The following is a 19,201-nucleotide window of genomic DNA, read 5'->3' as shown; positions in this document are numbered from 1 at the left end:
CTTCTCCATGAAGGTTCTCTCCTTCCCCCCTCCCACTTCTCCTCCTAGACTTTCAGAGGCCACTTTGGCAGTTGAGTTCTGATAAGGAAAAACTTGAATGAACCGGAGCAATCTTGGTCCTTTGTGTAGTTTTTGAGCCTAGACTGTAAGCCTACCCCCCAGCCAATGGTGAGAAGGGATAGAGGTGGGTGGGAATCTTATTCATTAAGACTATAAATTAAGGCAGGTTCCCTTTTACCCCGCCTCCTCCATTATCTTGCAAGGTTTGTAGAATAAATTTACTTTGTTTCTTTTAAAGATGTCTCTACTATTATTTAAAAATTCTGTCCCATAGAAAGGGAAGTTATATAGTAGCAGGAATTGCTCTAATCAAAAAAATATTATGGAAGAAGGAAGGAGGAAGATGACTGGCAGGAAGGACGTTCTGTCATCCCTGGTGGTTTATGCAGAGGAGTCAGAGCCTGAGTCAGACTGTGGAGCTGAAGTAGAAATGCTAGAGAGCTCCCCTGCAGCAGAGGAAAAAGGTGGCTTAGTGTCTGAAGCCTATGGAGATGATTTTTCTCAACTTGAGGGAGATGAAAATGGTTATGAGGAAGAGGAGAAGAAAACAGCAGACATTTGGAAGATGATGATTCAGAGACTGAAAAACCTGAGGCTGATGATCTAAAGGAGTTTTCAGAACTGGAACATCGAGATCCTCAGGAGCTGGCTGCCTCCTTCTCTGAGAGAGTCAGGAACATGTCTCCTGATGAGATTAAAATCCCCCCAGAGCCACCTGGCAGATGTTCAAATCACCTCCAGGACAAGATACAGAAATTATATGACTGGAAGATAAAGGAAGGGACAGATATGAACTATAATATCCAGAGAAAGAAGGAATTTAAGAACCCCAGAATCTATGAGAAGTTTATCCAGTACTGTTCAATTGATGAGCTTGGCACCAATTATCCCAAGGATATGGTTGACCCCTATGGATGGTCCAAGGACTCCTACTATGAGGCTTTAGCCAGAGCACAGATGATTGAAATGGACAAATTGGAAAAATCCAAAAAGGAGAGAAGAAAAATTGAGTTTGTGACAGGCACCAAGAAGGATACCACAACCAAGGCCCCTGCCTCTGGGACCATCACAGACAGCCCCACAGCTACACATGCTCAGAAGAGAAAGAGTAGGTGGGATTCTGCTGTGCCAGTGACGATGATAGCCCAGCCTACCATCCTTTCCACCAGAGCTACCCTGCCAGCCACTGTCACTATGACAACTAGTGGTAATGGCTCTAGGACCACAGTCATCTCAGCTGTGGGCACCATTGTGAAGAATGTCAAGCAGTGAGGGACTAGGTACAGGGTTGGACATACTTCTTATTGAAGGACAGGAAATGCTATCCCAGGACCTTGCCAAGGCTGTAACCCAAGATGTGGAATGCCCCCTTGGACATGGCAACCCATACAGTCACTGGACTAAGGCTTTCCAAAGAGCTTCCTATCACCTCGGCATGGGTTTCTGTCTTCCTACCCCTCACAAAACAATCTGCTGCCCGGTCATCCAGAATAACCCTTTTTGATTATCAGGCAGTATAGACTACTTGTGGCCATGTTAATTTGGCATTCATTACTCTATTAAAAGTGCTATATCAATATAGCCCAGAATCCCAGGCAGTTTCTTGTTCTCCAGGCTCAGTCTTTAAACAAATGTGAAATTTTGCCCTGGAGTCTTTGATAGAGGAGGCACCATTTGTGCTTCCATAGTAGGTGTATGGATGGGGCAGGGGGGGGGGTGTTGCTCATGCAGACAGAATGGCTGTGTCCTAGGCACTGTTGGGGAGATGTGTGGCCAAGGAAGTTTCTACAGACACAAATGAAGATGTCTCTGCCCCTATTACCACCTCTCACGTTGAGGATAAGGAAGAAAGTGTAGCAGGGAGCAGGTACAGAGGCAGTGATCCTTCTGCCACTGAATACCCTGACCACTGAACCTTGTCAAGGTAGATATTCCTGGTATTCCCTACCATTTTTTCCTCTCTCTCTTCTCCCCACCTGTGGGAGACATGTAGAAGCTCCCCTGGCCACATCTCAAGCTCACAATTTAGGCTTCCTAACTGTCAGACAAAGTTGTTACTGACAGTTGAGGTATAATTTGGGGGAGGGGGACTTTGTTTGGTACAGCTCTAGTAGAAGGGTGTGGAACTCTCTCCATTGCTGAAGCCCTTTGATACCCACTGTGCTCCTGCCTATTCAGGCTCTAAAGAAGCCAGGGAGATGAATCACCTCCTCTGTGTGGGGTAATTGTTCTTCCTTGTTTCCACAAAAGTATCAGAATTCCTTCCTCCCCCCCCTTCCTCTCCCCTTGTTATCTCTATCCTACAGCAACCTCTAGAGCTGTTCCTTCTTTTAAACTAGGTTTCCCGGCCTAATTCCAGAGGGAAATCTTGTATTTTTATTTTTCTGTCTGGTAACAAAACTTTGCACTTTGTGGGTAAAGCCAAGTGTCAAGCAAAGGAAGCTACATTGTGAGGAACAGTATCATTTCCATGATTCAGAGAGCCCTGCTTAAGGCCTGGGTACTTTCCTGAAGCAGGTCTTATGCAGTACTCAGAACCAGAGCCCTGTCTGGCATTCTTTCCCTAGTAAGTTGATGCCCATGGTCACTTGGCATGTACCAGCCTGGCCTGGAAATCTCTCTTGAAGAACTGATGCAGCTGAGTACCCCTGTCTGCCTTGCATTGAGTGACTTGACTCATCTTTCAGCTTCTACCTTGTATGAAGGCCAACAACTGATGGCAACTGCCGTTCCCAGCTGGCTACAATGCCATCAAGCTAAGTACATATAGACCCCCACTATCTGTGGTGTTTGTGGGCAAGACAAAAAGGCATTGCCCAGGAGAAACTTAGTGTCTTCTTGAAGAGACAATTCACAGGATTTAGGATAAGCATGAAACACTGCAAAAAATACCATTATGTAAAAAAGGTCCTGTGCCTGGTTATTCTGTTCCAGCTACAAAACACAGGACCATAACAGCCTGGGGTGAAGATCATGAAAAGGATGCCTTTCAACATAGAGTAACAGAGTTTTCATCAGTGCCTGTGTCTATGGTAAGTGATAGCTATGACAACTTTCATGCATGTGAGAAAATCTGGGGGGAAGATTTAAGACATTTAATTGTACCCAGGAGTGCGGAAGCACCACTGATCATTTAACCAGATTCCAGAAATCCTCTTGACACACTGTATTAAAGGTTCTGGACGTTCTAGGTAAGAAGTTTCCAGTTACTGAAAACACAAAGGGCTATAAATTGTTGCCACCTTCTCTCAAAGTTACTCAGGGAGATAGAGTTGATATCAACACCTCACAGTAGATTGTTGAAGGCATGAAGAAGAATAAATGGAGTATTGAAGATATTTCCTTAAATTCTGGTGGAGAATTACAGAAGCTAAGAGATCTTTTCAATGGTTCATTGAAATGTAGCTATGTGGTTACCAATGACCTTGGAATTAATGTTTTAATGAACCCAATTGCTGATCCCAACAAAAGGTGGAAAAAGGGCAGGCTATCTCTACATAGGACACCTAGTGGATGTTTTTTTACCCCTGAGGAAGGAAAAGGAAATTCGGAAGAATGTGGTCATCTTCTCCATACTGTCTTCAGGAATGGGAAGTGACAAAAAGCTATTTATTTGAAGTCAGGAAAAATGCCCAGTTGACTAGTGACCTGGAAAGGGCACCTCATTAAGCTTTGTTCTCCATGCTTGTACGTGATGGATAGATAATATTGTATGGATCTGTGTAGGGGGTTTATGTGTTTTATGCTCCAATACAGACAAATTATCTGTTAGTCTATAAACATAGAGCCCTGTTTTATTTCATTTATTATTTAGCTAGTCTTTAGAATCTCTCAAATTAGGAAATGGCACTTTACTCTGAAAAAAATTTAATGCTGAAGTAAGTTTTGTAGGGATTTTGGCCAATAAAGTGCGATTCAATAGGTATTAATATTTTCACAAATAACAGAACTGGAAAACATTGGTATATAAAAATATCACACAACAGATTTACATAAAATTATGATGATTGCTTTATATTTCTATTTAATTCGTATTTTTGTACAAACAATATTGTGTAAGATATATTTGAATTTTCAGTGATTTCTTTCCAACTGTTCATGATTTTGTGAACACAGACTTACAAGAAAATACTTGAAGATAAACTTCATTGTCTTTCCTCCATTAATCATAAAATAAAACATTGCTTTAAGGAAGTTTTTGTGTTTTGTCTTCAGTATCCTTAGGGTGTCTACACCTTGTCAATTCCTGTTTGTTCATCTCTGGCACTCAGTTTTACCTTCAGTAAAATGGAAGAATAGTAAAACACATAGTTTCTCTAAAGTCTTTTCCTATTCCAAATCCTCTTGCATTAATGGCCTGGCAAAAAAGTGTTCTGGAGTGTGTAAAAGGTCTTCAAATTGCCCCTTGTTTGGGGATAATAATGAGTTTTTAATCTTCTACTTGAAGTCAGAGAGGTACAACAGATTTGAGTAGCCAGATGAACAGTTTGTTGTTCGTTTGTTTTTGTTGTATTTGTTTTTTGCTTTATAGAAGGTGATTGATACCTTCTAGGATTTTGACATTTGTTGATGGGTCTGAGGAAGCACTGGCTGAAAAGGGCAGTAGGACCTGGGTTGGAAAGACACCAGGAAGCCAGATTTGGAATATGTATGGAGATACTTGGCCATCCTCTTCAATTCTCTTCCTGACTTCACTTAGCTACAGGGGCTCTCAGGGGCCATGTAATTGAGTCCCCTCATTTCACAGATGAAGAAACTATGTTCCAGTGACAGTGACTCCTAATCCTGAGGTTGATTCTGGGACCCTGCCAATATTTTGTGTTTTACCAGATCACATCCCCTCAACCATGGAAGTGTATGCTCCACACTTGTTGAGGAAGAATTGGGGCAATTAGCTGGTGCCAGTCTTATTGGGGCTTACAACTCCTGTATCAACAGCTGCTTCAGAGTTGCCCCATCTCTTCTTCCTTATACATCTAGCCTCTAACTTAGTACCCTATAGCTATATTCCTGAACAAGGAGAATCTTTATAGCCTATGGAAATAGTCATTGAGGAAAAGATAAGGATCTTTGAATACCATGGAGATCTTCTTTTGATATTACACATGTTTCTAAAACATACCCAAGTATGCCTCTCCAACTGATCACAGCTCCTTGTCAGATTCATCTCCTGAGACAGTTTTGCACTAGCAGAAGATGATTGCAGATGCCCCAGATGGCTTAAATCAGTTTCTAAAGTGATGATCCCCTCCAAGGAAATATGTCCACACACTTTCCTGGCACATCAGGAAACCAGTCCTCATATCTGGGGTCCACACCACCCAGCCCACTCCTGCTGGCTGTCACATTAAGCATCAGTTCAAGGCCTCCTCTGCCTTATCCTTTCCTCAGACACCCTTAACTTTGAATAAAGACCACACTAACAGGAACAGTCTTGAAGTTCTAGGCACTAGAGTTGAAATTCAAGTGATTAATTGCATTTCAAGAAGGAGCTCAGCTCAGAACATGTCATTTCTCACCCAGTGCACTACTCCAGTACATCTAACTGTCCCCCCATCACCCAGAAAGCCCATTGGAAAAATCTCATTATTCTACAGGATCCAATCAGCCTTGGGAGTCCCCCTCATCAGGAGAAACTGTTAAAAACCCTTCATGGGATGAGTGTATCAGGTACACATTAAGGTTACACTGGCCAAAGTAGACCATGGAACTAAAGAAAACGTGGAAATCCCAGGGCAGCATGCTTTCCTGGGTCAGCTAATATGTAGCCAAAGCCTATAAAGAGCCTCTTTCTACCTGGGATTTCCTACTGGAGGCCCAATAACATGATACAAAAATTATTTAAACTGATCCTGTGAGAGCTCCTACATGTCTTAGACAGGTAGATGGCCCATTCAGCTAAGAAAGATTGCACCACACATCGGATGCTTTGAAATTTTCTTGACTTGCTTCTTCTGTATATTTACATAGGATTTAGATCTGAAGGGAACCAAAGAAACCATCTAGTCTAATTTTTCAGAGGAGGCAAATAAAGGTCAGTGAGGAGGAGTGACTTGCCTAAGGTGCCACAGCTAGTAGATAGGAAAGCCAGGATTTGAATCAAAGCCCATCTTACTGTTCACGATGCTGCCCCACCCCCATCTTGCTCCCTAACTAGATAGCACCTGCCTCTGGTACCAACAGTTTCTTCACTTTGTAGTCCGATTTTTCTGTAACCCAGAACCTCATGTGATATTTGCTCTACACATAATTGGTTCTTTCTGTTCATTTTTAGGATTCCTCATGTGGGAGTTTATGGTATATTCATGAAACAAAGGCACAAAATGAGGGGCTGATATTTGGTAAAAAAATATTGGCAAAGAGATGATGTACATAATAACCTGCAGGACAGCATTCACTCCAGATCATCAGTAGCAGTAGATCTCTTTAATGCTTTTGTAAGACTTTTATGTAAATTTGCAACTCAGAAACAAAACAAACAGAAAAAAAGATGACACTGGCCCTAGGTAACTGGAATCAATAGATTATCGAGCACCTACCATTGCAGTGAGAATCTGAACATTTAACATTAAATTGTGCATCATAAGCAGGCCTGGGTGCAAGCTTGTGCTTACAACTGAATATATCAGTCATGGGAGAAATACGTCTAACATCCGGTAGGATATGAATCATCTGCACAAGAAAAGGTTATCATTGGGTCTAGTAGAACTTGATAGCTTTATCATCTTGGGGACTTGAGTTTGGCCACCTTTTATGATAGCAAGGTGATTCATTCTGTATTTGTTCAGATGTGTCCTGAGGCAAAGGAACCACCAGGCAGAATGAGAGTTAACATACTCCATTGATTCACAAAAGTGAACCATTCAGAACATCCTAGAGTCTAACAAGACCACCTGGACTCACTCTAAGAGGGATGGAGACAGTGGGGAAAAAGGATGGAATACCCAATCCCTTTTTCCAGTTTAGCTAAACCAAACTTACGAATCACACCACTGTACATTCACCAGCAACAGCTCAGTTCAGTTGTTTCAGTGAACAAACTTTGATGGCCATGTAATCAAAGCAAGTTGATCCACACTTCAGGCTGCCAACTTCACCCTGCTCTCCATTTTGGCAAAACTAGCAGAGGTGCTCTGGGTGGTTGTTTTGTCCTCCTTTTTTGAAGAGAACTAATAGCATCACAGGGTGATATCTTGACTCATTTTAAGTGAGGCAGAGTTGCACAAAATTGTCAGCTTTACTCTGTCTTCATATTTAGGGCTTCGTATTTATTGAATATTGATGGACTGGCAACAGTAATGCCAGGGTTACTCAATCTCCTCTGCCCTAGCTTCTTGTAATGGGCATGGATGCAAAACAAACTACTTTGAAAGAAGCCCCTGAGATTAGCATTTGTGCACAAACGAAGAGCAAGTTGAGGAGGATGGCCAAGAATCTGGATACTCAGCTGAAATCCAGGTTCCTCCTGTCTGGGCAGCCCAGCTCATACCAGCCTTCTGAGTCAGTGCTTCCTCACACCCCCCGCAAATTTCAAAGGGCCTTCTGAGGTGTGAATCTTAACCTCGTTCACAGGGCTCAGCCTCCTTCCATCCTCCTTTCTGTAAACCCAACTTGGAGCTCTATTTCATATAAGATGAAATATATTCTATCCTTCACTCTGCTTATACATATTTTTGTTGTTTTTCCATTTCAGTCCTGCCCAATACTTTGTGACCCCATTTGGGTTTTTTGTTTGCTTTTTTGTGAGGGGGCAAAGATGATGGAGTGGTTTGCCATTTCCTTCTCCACCCCATTTTGTGGATTGGAAAACTAAGGCAAACAGGATTAAATGACTTTGCAGGGTCACAGAGCAACTAAGTGTTTGAGGCTAGATTTGAAGTAAAAAAAAAGAAAAAAGACCTGACTCCCTGACGAGGCATTTTATTTCTTTTATTCCTTTCTTTCAGAAATAAGCTTAATTTTAAAGGGATAATAAAATTTGATTTTTGTAAGTATTTTTTGGAGCTTAGTTTTCCAGGATCCATGGCCATAACAATTTCCTGTTCCCAGGTATTTTGCCTTGCCAATCAGGTGCTGAGTCACATAGGCTTTCTAACCTGATGGCACTGAGACAAATATGTTTTCTAGGTTTCTGTCTCTTAGAAAGTACATAGCTTCTTAGAGATTGGTATTTTGCCACTGGGGCTCATAGAAAGGACCTCTGATTTCTCAGACTGGACTTCAGGTGGCCATTTGTTAAGGAGAACTCCTCTGACCCCTCCCCCCAGATGTTGGTGCCCCTGGGTCTGGTGATGAACGTAAGTGTTAAAGTATGTAGCAAGATTACTCAGACAGTTGGAGCCCTGTCTATTGGGTCACTCATCAGTCTCTGTGCTAATTTCTCTATGTGTCTGTTTGTTCTGCATTGTTGAATTGAAGTAAGATTACTAAGCCCTTTCAAGCTGTCTTTCTTTAGAAAAGCAGACCAAGAACCTGTGCTAGCAGCCCACTCTGGGTGCTAGTGTGGTTGCTAAGACTGTATGGGAATGGCTATTTAAGGGCAGTTCACTTTTGAGTGTTCGTGTATTCTAGACACAGTGCAAATCTGGGAAGGGAGGTTATGGTATAAATTTCAGAAAGAAATACTCTTTCATCACCATGCATTGGGTTTGAGGTTCTATTCTCACTTTTCACTCATCTCTATGATGAGTTTCTAGCCTTGGAAGGAAGACATAGTATGAATATGACTTCATTCCTGCTACAGTGATTCCTCCTCTCTTCATTTTGGTCCCAGCACCAAAGCAACGGGTGAGAAATTCTAGATGATGGGAGACAAACGAACCGTTGTTTTCTGTGAGCAGAGTCTCCAGGACTCTGGCTGGGGTTCTTTGGAAACATGGAGTTGCCTGATGAAGATGATGCTTCTTCTGCTGCCGCTGCTGTTGACTCTGAGGATGAGGAGGAAGAGAATGCTTAATGATTATTAGCTATTTCCAGGCCAAAAGATAATACAGTGGGAACGACGATGTTTCCTAGTGTTACTTTCTGTTTATACATTTAAGTCCTTCTAAACTCTGTTATAGATGGCAATTAGTCATCAAAGCAGGGTCTGTGAATTCAGGCTCTCCAGATTCCTTTGATCTAAGCTAAGAGTTTTGCCTTCAGTTTCTAAGGAATCAGAAGTTGGAGGACTTGCTCAGGGTCACAGAGACAGAAACTTGATCTCTTCTTCAGGATTCCAGGGCTAACACTCTAAGATTAATGCAATATGGGCTCTACTTACACATGCAGTAAACAGGAGCTTAGCTTCAATCAGGAAGACCTAATTTCACATTCTTTTATGGGTCACTTTTGGGTGTGTTAATTTATTCCTATTTCAGTGTTGACATATTTTGGTAGCTCTTAGGGTAGATGGGGTGAATAGGAAGCCCCTTCTCTAGGGTCCCTTTGGATCCTCCCTAATTTTGTAAGCTTGCCAAAGAGCTTGTTTGGGTGATGGAAATCCTAAACAAGGATGTGGGCTTGCTAAGAATTTGCAAATATATAGAAATGATCTCTAGGGTTTGGCTTTTGTATGAGCAAACATTGACATTTCAGACCTAAGACAAAACGATCACAACAGTGAAAACAGGAGCACAGATGGGAACTCTCTGGATTCAGACTTCTTTCAGCCCCCAGGCAAGAAGATGAAGTTACAGGAATCCATTGAATATGAAGACTTGGGGGGAAATAATAACATTAAAACCACTGCACTAAGCCTGAAGAAGTCAGATAGGTATTATCATGGCCCAACTCCAATTCAGTCCATCCAGTATGCAACAAGTCAGGATCTTATCAATTGCTTTCAGAGTATTAAGCAAGAGATGGAAATTTACACACCCAAACCAACCCAGGTTCTTTCAAGTGGTGCTGCAAGTAGAACCCTCACAGCTTTATGCCCTGGAGGAGCACTTATGCAGGGAGGACCACTGCAAGCCATAAACCACATGGTGCCAAATGACATTCAGTTAGAACTCAAACACTTGAATGTGGCAGTAGGGGAGCTGCTGAGGCATTTCTGGTCTTGTTTTCCAGTTCACACACCATCCCAAGAAGAAAAGGTAGTGAGGATGAAGAGTAACTTGGAACGATTCCAAGCTATAAAGCTCTCCCCATTCCAAGAAAAAATTCAGAGATGGTCTTTAAGCACAAATTTGGTAAGTCACATAGAAGAGATGCTGCAGACAGCCTTTGATAAATTTCACATATGGCAGTCTTGGCAATTCAGTTCCAGAATTCAGGTTCAGTTCCAGAAGCCAGCCCCAGCTGCTGCAGACACTGTGCCCTCAAGGAAATGCTCAATGCCAATCAATGTTGCCAATGCCACCAAGAAGAGCAATAGTGGGATTTCTCAGCAGCCTTTCAGACACAGGGTCATTCATTTAGTGGCACTTAAGCCTCATAAGAAACCTGAGCTGATCCTGAGGTTGCAAAAGGATGGCCTTTTGCAGCAGGACAAGGACATGCTGGACAGCCTCTTACAGCAGGTTGCCAACTTGAGTGCCAAGGACAGCACATACGTGTTAAAAGACTGCATGTACAAGGATATTCAGGACTGGTGTGGATACTCAGAAGGAGATCAGCAGTTACTAAAAAAAATTCTTGTTAGAAAAGTCTGTCAGCCACAGAATTCGGATAGTGTTCCAGGAGACACACCTTCCTCAAGTTCCCCACTGAAAGATTCTTTGTATTCCTCATCACCCCCTCAGAAATCATCTCAGCCACTGGATTTCATTGACCCAGTAGCAAATAAGAAGTGGAGGATATCTTGTACTCAAAGAACACAGCCCACTTTCAAGGGGAAACTGAACTCTTCTAATGGGAAAGAAGTCCCTTCTGCTCCCAGCCCAGCTTCTGTGGCCAATTCAGTCAGCTCTAGCTCCCATCTCCCCAACCTAGAGCTCCCCTGGCCTCACAACCCCCTCACTGATGACAGCAATGACATATTTCACAATGGCAGAGACTGTGAGAATGCTGAGGCCTCTGAGAACCTCAGTCTCCCTTCCCAGACAGCAAAAAAAAAAAAAAAAAACAGTTGTGCCTCATGGCATATGAAAACCAAGAAGAAATCCAAAAAGCACAAAGAAAAGGAGAGGTGAAGTGAGGAGAAAAATAGAGAAGAGAAGCAGGATTGTGAACTCATGAAGAACTCTGAAACTAAGATGAGTGTGGCTCTGCAGGAAAGCACAGGTTTAAGTGGAATATGCAATAATTCTAGTGTTCCAACATCAACTTCAGAAATGCTGGATTATGTCTTAAAATATGCCACCATTTCCTCCTCAGAATAACGTCAAAGTTATAAGAATGATTTTAACGCTGAATACAATGAGTACCGAGATCTGCATGCACGAATAGAGAGAATAACTCGATGGTTTACACAGCTGGATGCTGAGCTCAAACAGCTTTCCCAAGGTTCAGAGGAGTATGAGACTACCCATGGTCAGATTTTACAAGAACATTGGAAAATCAAAAAGACAATACTAACTACGGCCAAGAAAAGTACCATTTTGAATATCTACACAACAAACTGGCTCACATCAAGAAACTGATAGAGTATGACCAGCGGTAACTCTAGCCTTGGCAGTGACCTGTGTGCCAGGGAGCACCAGAGCCTGGGGTGGACTTGTGGCTGGCCGCAGCTCTGGAGCCACCACTGTGCTGAACTGGCTCCTGCAGGGCCACAGGCATTTCAAGTTTCCCCCTCTTGGTGTGTGTGGGGAACAGGGTAAAGTTTAAAGAAAAGAAAATGTGTCTATTTAAGAAAACGTAGATAAAAAAAAAGAAAACTCACTCATTAGCTTTCAGGGGAAAACATGCAGGGGAAATCCTTGGTTTTCATAGGTTTGAGTGAACAACAGGTTGTCAGCCCCTGGTAGGGCTGCTTTTGGTCCTCTGGTTCTTCTCCTTCTCTCTCCCCAAGGTAATGGGGGCACCACTGTGGGGGCACATTTTTGGAGCCCAGTCACCAGCCTAAAAAGCATCTTCTTTATACGGAAGCTGTCTGGGCTCCTTGCACAGGCTCAGCTCCTGAACCTCCATGGGTCAAGCAGGCATTTCTCTGGCCATCTCACTGGGTGGCTTCTCAGAGGGCCCAATCCCAGGGCTCAGCTTCATGTTTACTATTGGCAAATGCTCCTGCTGGCCCCAGACCCTGGGCCCTGGGAGACCAGTCCCTGAAATGCTTCTCCTTTGGTGACTGGCACCTGTCTTCAGCCTGCATCATGTGCACTGTCTCCATGGTCCCAGAGGACTCCAACTTCTCTAGTTTTATATGAAAATGGCCAGTTTTATTCCTTGCTAATGAGATGCTGGTCTATTTTTGTATGAGAGAAAATGCATCTTTTCTAACTCCATGCCTCTCCTCCCTTTTGGGCCAATGGTCTAGATCCCTTTCCTTTGTTCTAATTGCAGTATTAGTAAATCAATAGAGGTATTATTATTATCATCATTTGGGTGATGCCCTGGAAAAAGAAATGGAAGCAGCTGGAGGTATATTTAGAGTTGGGGGCTTTGGTTTGGACCCTTTCCAAAGAAGCAGCAAGCTTTCAGTTCTTGGAACAGAATGAGATCTGGTTGAGATTGATTGAGTTGTCCATCTCCCTAGATTCTTCTTCCACAGTTAGAGCCCTGACTTACAGGTCTTCAGGGAATCACTGTGAGCTCTGCCCTGGGGGCAAGGGCCCCCCTCGTGTGAGTCTCTGGGCTTACTTCCTTAATCCCTTTCCTCCCTCTTTCTTTGAATACCCCAAAGTATTCCTCCTTTCAGTCTTTCACCTGCTTGGTGAGGGTTTCTTTGAACTACAAAGTTCCTTCTCTAGGGGAGTCTATTGCCTGGAAATAGCCCTTCCTTTTCCTTCGCATCCAGCTCAGTTCCCCCAACTACTCTCCCTCCCAGCCTGGCATTGTACCAGATGGCCACCTGAGAAGCAGCTCCCTCCCTCTTCCCATATCCTCAGGCATGCCTCCTTTCTGGCTAGCCTGGAGTGGGGCTGCCCTTCACTGGGGATGGTGTATTGGCAACCAAAAATGGGCTCCTTAGCACTTAGTCAACAAGTGCCCTTGACTAGTTTGGCTTTTTCCCCTGAACTGAATGCTGTTTGTATGTTGGACTGGAGTAAGCTTGTCGGCCCCTTCACCTTGCTTCCCTTGCTTAAGCTGATGGAAAGAACCTGTGCTTTCCCTGCGTACCTTACACCCCCGCAGAAGCTGGATGGTTAAAAGCAGCTCCCGTTGGAGCCAGAGGCTGCTACAGCTACAGCTACAGCCGCAGCCGCAGCCGCAGCCGCAGCCGCAGCCACAGCCACAGCCGCAGCCGCAGCCGAAGCAGGAGCTGCCAGTAGCAGAGCTGACCTACGGGAGGAAGCTGAACAAAGATTTCAGGCCAGTGGGTAATCTTTTTACCATAGAGGGGGAAGCATGATTTTGCTTTATGCAATCAAGCTTCTCTGTAGCCTCCTGGTTACTCTTGTAAGGCGTACTTATTGGGCCTGGAAACTTTTCATTAATATGTCAAAATGGGGATGCTGGTTCATGGGTTGGTTACTGTGGAGCCTAAATATATGTTTTGATTCTTCTGCCTTCTACTTTGAGAGTTTCTTATATCCGGCGGTTCCGAACATTTCAGACATGTTTATGATCCTCTTTGAGATTATAAACTCTGCCCTCCTAATACATTTGGCGACGAGGATGGGATCGCTAGGTATAAGATCTCTATTTAGAAGCAGAACAATTTCAGAGGAAGAGATGAATATCCCAGGATGGGAGGATCCATTTTATTCCTCCCTAGCAAAAGAATTGGCTAAAAAAAGCTGGACCCTGTGAAAACAGGGAACCAAGGCTATGGAGAGGAGATCCTAGGGATTTGGAAAAGTGTTTACAAGAAGTTGGGATTCAGTCAGGGGCATCACTATCTAGGCAAAGCTGGATAGTGTTATCAGCCTACCAGCTAGTATACGAAAGATTGAGATTAAGTGAAAGACATGGGGGCACTCCTACCCCACAGCAAGAAGGGGAATCTCAGATAGCAGGAGACCAAACTGACTCAAATGAGAACTTTTCTATTAATGTGGCTAAGAGTAACAGGAGACCAAAAAAGCCCAGAGTGCATTTCAACCCAGCCCAGAAAGAGCCTGACTGCCTGCTTCGTCCTAGCCATGGTGGCAGAGGAAGTGAGTGGGGGGAAAATGAGACAATGTTAGGGGCTGAGGCACAAAACACTACTGGGGTTCAGGATGTCCCTCACACAGAGAATAGGAGATGGTTAAATGATCAGACAAGGGCTCGACCCATACAAAGGAGGAAGACAGAAACCCGAGGTGAAGATTCAGTTACAAGGGAAATTCAGGAAGATTTCTCACCGCAAGAGGTCACAGATATTTTGAGTAGATTCAGCCAAAGAATAGGAGAACCATTGATATCTTGGATGGTAAGACTCAGTGATCAAGGGGCCAGTGGAATATCAGTAGATAGGACAGACTGCATGAGATTCATAGGTATCAGCCATGATCCTCTAGTTCAACAAGCTTTTAGGGAACATCATCAGCAAGGAGATGGTGATAGCAGGACTACTCTGTTGGCATTAGCCGCTGTGGGATGCAATAAGAGATATGCTACTGATTCTATGTGGCCCACTGAGCACAGACCCTGGTATTCACTTAGAGATTGTATCATGAGACTAAAGGAGGAGGTGATGAAGACTGCCATTATGATAGGAACCGCAGACAAATATTACAATGATCCAATGGGACTGCCTCATAGGAATTTAATAATTAGGACAGCTCCCCCTGCTTATAAACAACTAATTTTGAATTTATTACTTGGAGAAGTAGGGAGCCGTCTTACAACAGTGATAAATAAGATTTTACAGTTACATGACTTAGGTGACTGGGGAAGGGATAGATCTCCTCGAGAGAGAAGGGTGAATAACCAGCAAACTTGGCGCCAAAGGAGAGTAACAAGGAAAGAAATGTTTACTGCTCTATTGAGAGCAGGGGTAGGTTTTGAAATGATAGATGGAATTCCAACCAATGAATTATATAGAATGTATAGAGATAAAGGACTCGATAACAGGAGAAATAGGGAAATAAGAACTGCTCCTGCAAGCCCACAAGCCACTCAGAGGGAAGGTGACCTTGTGTGATTAACGGATGAAAACTTGTACATTTGGGGAAAGGCTGGGAGGACAATCCTAGTCTCTATCTAGGATGGGATCCTCTTAGTTTAATTTTCCCATTGTGTTTCCTTGTACATCTGGGGAAAGGCTGAGAGGACAATCTTAGTCTCTATCTAGGGTGGGATCCTCTTGGCTTCCTCATTATGTTCCTTTTGAAAAGAAACATTTCCCACCTGAGTTTGGCTCTGATGTTGGATCTTTGCATAACTGAAATCTCAACCAAACTTGAGATGATTTTATTTGAAGAATAATAGTCCATACTTGTCTACTCTTTTTGTCCTTTGTTTTGGCTAACGTTGTTGCTAGTTTTGTTTCCTTTAGGCTTAAGCACCCTGCACTTTCTGGTGACTGCCTAAGCACATAGAATTCTTGGAATTCCTGCCAGCTCATTAAAGAACTGCCCTCTGGAATGGGACTTTTTGGGGCAGGGCCATCTCTACATCCAATTTCAGCATGAAGAAGCTATGGAAAAAGAGACCTTCACCCCTTACCCCAAGATTTTGAGCCCCAATCATTCAAGGGAGGGTGGGAATGATGATAGTGTTCTATGTTTACTTATTTTGTGTTATCTTTGCTATGTTGTTTTATTATTATGATATTATTGATCCTATGTAATGGATACAAGGATTTAGGGGTGGACATTTGAATTATTAATAATTATTTTGGGGATGATTGATTGAAGAGATTATCTTGCTGGGACCTAGGGGTGGATCACATTTGAATCGTAAACCAATATTTAGGAATGTCACCAAATGATATGTTTTGCTTTATAATGAATGATACGTTTTAGTTTCCTTTGTAATTGGATCACAATGTATGTTCTAGGATACATGGCTGATTAGATTATGTATCCTATAACAAGGGGTGGAGTGTATTGGCAACCAAAAATGGGCTCCTTAGCACTTAGTCAACAAGTGCCCTTGACTAGTTTGGCTTTTTCCCCTGAACTGAATGCTGTTTGTATGTTGGACTGGAGTAAGCTTGTCGGCCCCTTCACCTTGCTTCCCTTGCTTAAGCTGATGGAAAGAACCTGTGCTTTCCCCGGCGTACCTTACACCCCCGCAGAAGCTGGATGGTTAAAAGCAGCTCCCGTTGGAGCCAGAGGCTGCTACAGCTACAGCTACAGCTACAGCCGCAGCCGCAGCCGCAGCCGCAGCCGCAGCCGCAGCCACAGCCACAGCCGCAGCGGGAGCTGCCAGTAGCAGAGCTGACCTACGGGAGGAAGCTGAACAAAGATTTCAGGCCAGTGGGTAATCTTTTTACCATAGAGGGGGAAGCATGATTTTGCTTTACGCAATCATGCTTCTCTGTAGCCTCCTGGTTACTCTTGTAAGGCGTACTTATTGGGCCTGGAAACTTTTCATTAATATGTCAAAATGGGGATGCTGGTTCATGGGTTGGTTACTGTGGAGCCTAAATATATGCTTTGATTCTTCTGCCTCCTACTTTGAGAGTTTCTTATATCCGGCGGTTCCGAACGTTTCAGACATGTTTATGATCCTCTTTGAGATTATAAACTCTGCCCTCCTAATACAGATGGCTGTTCGGTTATTTTGTTGACCCTGCTATTGAGATTCATTAAGAATAGCAATCTGGATTCTCTAGTTTCCCCAGATAGGAAATATGCATTAGCAGGAGCACATCCTTCAGATGGTTTGCAGTCAAAATTGATAACATATTTCTGTCTAGCCCTCTGGCTGTCTGAGCATTAAAAGACCTAGTGAACCTTTTCACAGTAAGCTCAACTCAACAGAACCAGTCTTTACTGTTGAGATTTGACCTGGATCTGATTGAAAGGAGGGAGATGCTTGAGTATCCAGCATCTTTGAGCTGATACTTGTCAGTGGAAGAGGCTCCTACATCTACCCACCAATACCTTAGCCAAATAAGCTTGCAAACAGTATGCCAGAACAGCTGGCAGGCCACAGGCAACCAACTAGGCAGAGGCATCCTGAAGTAGGATAAGGATGTCTTTTCCTACACATGGGCCTGCACCGAGGTTTGCTCCATGGCAGATGGCTTGGCTCAGAGGACTTTAGACTGTTGTCTTAGCACAAACGAATAGAATTCTTTGAAGAGTGAGGGAACTTTCCCAGGCAGGCATGGTGGTGTTGAGAGGCCTTGTTTGAAAATGTCATGATCAAAGATGGCAGCTGGAAAGCAGGGACTAGCGTGAGTTCCCTGCCGAGTGCCTCCAAAAACCTATAAAAATGGCTCCGAACCAATTCTAGAACCGTAGAACCCACAAAACAGCAGATGGAAGCAGGGATCCAGCCCAGGACAGCCTGGATGGTCTCTGGGTGAGGTCTGTCCTGCACAGAGCTGGGAGCAGAGCAGAGTGGAGCAGAGCGCAGCGTGAGCGGCGCAGACCAACCAGACCAGGAGCCGGATGGAACGTGCCCTAGCATCCTGAATCAATGAGCTGCAGAAGTTACCAGACTTATCAACCCACAAACACCAAAGACAACAGAGAAGGTTAGTGGGAAAAGCTTCGGGAGGGGAAGGAGTTCGGGTTCGGATACCGCCCTGGGGGCAGTAGAGGTGGGGCAGCTACAGAACTACAGCTGCAGTTGCTTCCGGCCCCAGGCCTACCTGGTGGGAGGAATTACGTGGCAGATCAGAGCAAGAGTGCACAGCCTGCTGAAGATCTAAGTCCAGTCCGGGTTGGGTTTCTTGGGGAAGGAGGAGCGCTGGTGTGGCAGAGCTGGCGCATCCCTCCAAGCTTGGAACACAATTCTCTAAACTCTACAAGCAGTCATACCTCACTGAAAAACTCAGGGGTCATGTTAGTTGGTTGGGAATATGGCCAGGCAGCGAAAACACACCCAGATTCAGACTCAGATTTTGGATTCTTTCTTTGGTGACAAAGAAGACCAAAACATACAGAAGTTAACAGACAGAAGAAGTTAACAAAGTCAAAGAGCCTACAACAAAAGTCTCCAAGAAAAACATGAACTGGTCCCAGGCCATGGAAGAGCTCAAAAAGGAGTTGGAAAAGCAAGTTAGAGAAGTAGAGGGAAAATTGGGACGACAAATGAGAATGATGCAAGAAAACCATGAAAAACAACTCAAGGACTTGCTAGAGGAGACCCAAAAAAATACTGAAAAAAATATTGAAGAAAACAACACTTTAAACAATAGACTAACTCAAATGGCAAAAGAGCTCCGAAAAGCCAATGAGGAGAAGGATGCTTTGAAAGGCAGAATTAGCCAAATGGAAAAGGAGGTCCAAAAAAACACTGAAGAAAATACTACCTTAAAAATTAGACTGGAGCAAGTGGAAGCTAGTGACTTTATGAGAAATCAAGATATTACAAAACAGAACCAAAGGAACGAAAAAATGGAAGACAATGTCAAATATCTCATTGGAAAAACCACTGACCTGGAAAATAGATCCAGGAGAGATAATTTAAAAATTATTGGACTACCTGAAAGCCATGATCAAAAAAAGAGCCTAGATATCATCTTTCAAGAAATTATCAAGGAGAATTGCGCTAATATTCTACAGCCAGAGGGTAAAATAGAAATTGAAAGAATCCATTGATTGTCTCCTCAAATAGATCCCAAAAAGACAACTCCTAGGAACATTGTTGCCAAATTCCAGAGCTCCCAGGTCAAGGAGAAAGTACTTCAAGTAGCCAGAAAGAAACAATTTGAATATTGTGGAAAAACAATCAGGATAATGTAGGATCTGGCAGCTTCCACATTAAGGGACCGAAGGGCTTGGAATACGATATTCCGGAGGTCAACGGAGCTAGGATTAAAACCAAGAATCACCTACCCAGCAAAACTGAGTATCGTGCTCCAAGACAAAATATGGACTTTCAATAAAATAGAGGATTTTCAAGCTTTCTCAGTGAAAAGACCAGAGCTGAGTAGAAAATGTGACTTTCAAACACAGGAATCAAGAGAAACATGAAAAGGTAAACAAGAAAGAGAAATCATAAGGGA

The 19,201-nt window shown here is 43.5% G+C and overlaps 2 protein-coding genes across 2 annotated transcripts; both read left to right on the top strand.

Moving 5' to 3' along the window:
* The first annotated feature begins 403 nt into the window (after window positions 1-403).
* On the top strand, window positions 404-1,332 carry LOC118850756 (SAP30-binding protein-like). The gene is given in 2 exon segments (XM_036760389.1): window positions 404-599; window positions 602-1,332. Coding segments are annotated over 2 exon segments (927 nt in total).
* A 6,995-nt stretch (window positions 1,333-8,327) lies between these two features.
* LOC118850863 (RNA polymerase II elongation factor ELL-like) lies at window positions 8,328-11,647 on the top strand. The gene is given in 5 exon segments (XM_036760504.1): window positions 8,328-8,357; window positions 8,834-8,847; window positions 9,662-10,139; window positions 10,212-11,550; window positions 11,553-11,647. Coding segments are annotated over 5 exon segments (1,956 nt in total).
* The last annotated feature ends 7,554 nt before the right edge of the window (window positions 11,648-19,201 follow it).

This window comes from Trichosurus vulpecula, chromosome 5 (assembly GCF_011100635.1).
Source record: "Trichosurus vulpecula isolate mTriVul1 chromosome 5, mTriVul1.pri, whole genome shotgun sequence".
In the NCBI taxonomy this organism is placed as follows: Eukaryota; Metazoa; Chordata; class Mammalia; order Diprotodontia; family Phalangeridae; genus Trichosurus; species Trichosurus vulpecula.
Note: the sequence above shows the minus strand (reverse complement) of the source record. Positions and strands in the feature narration are given on the sequence as shown.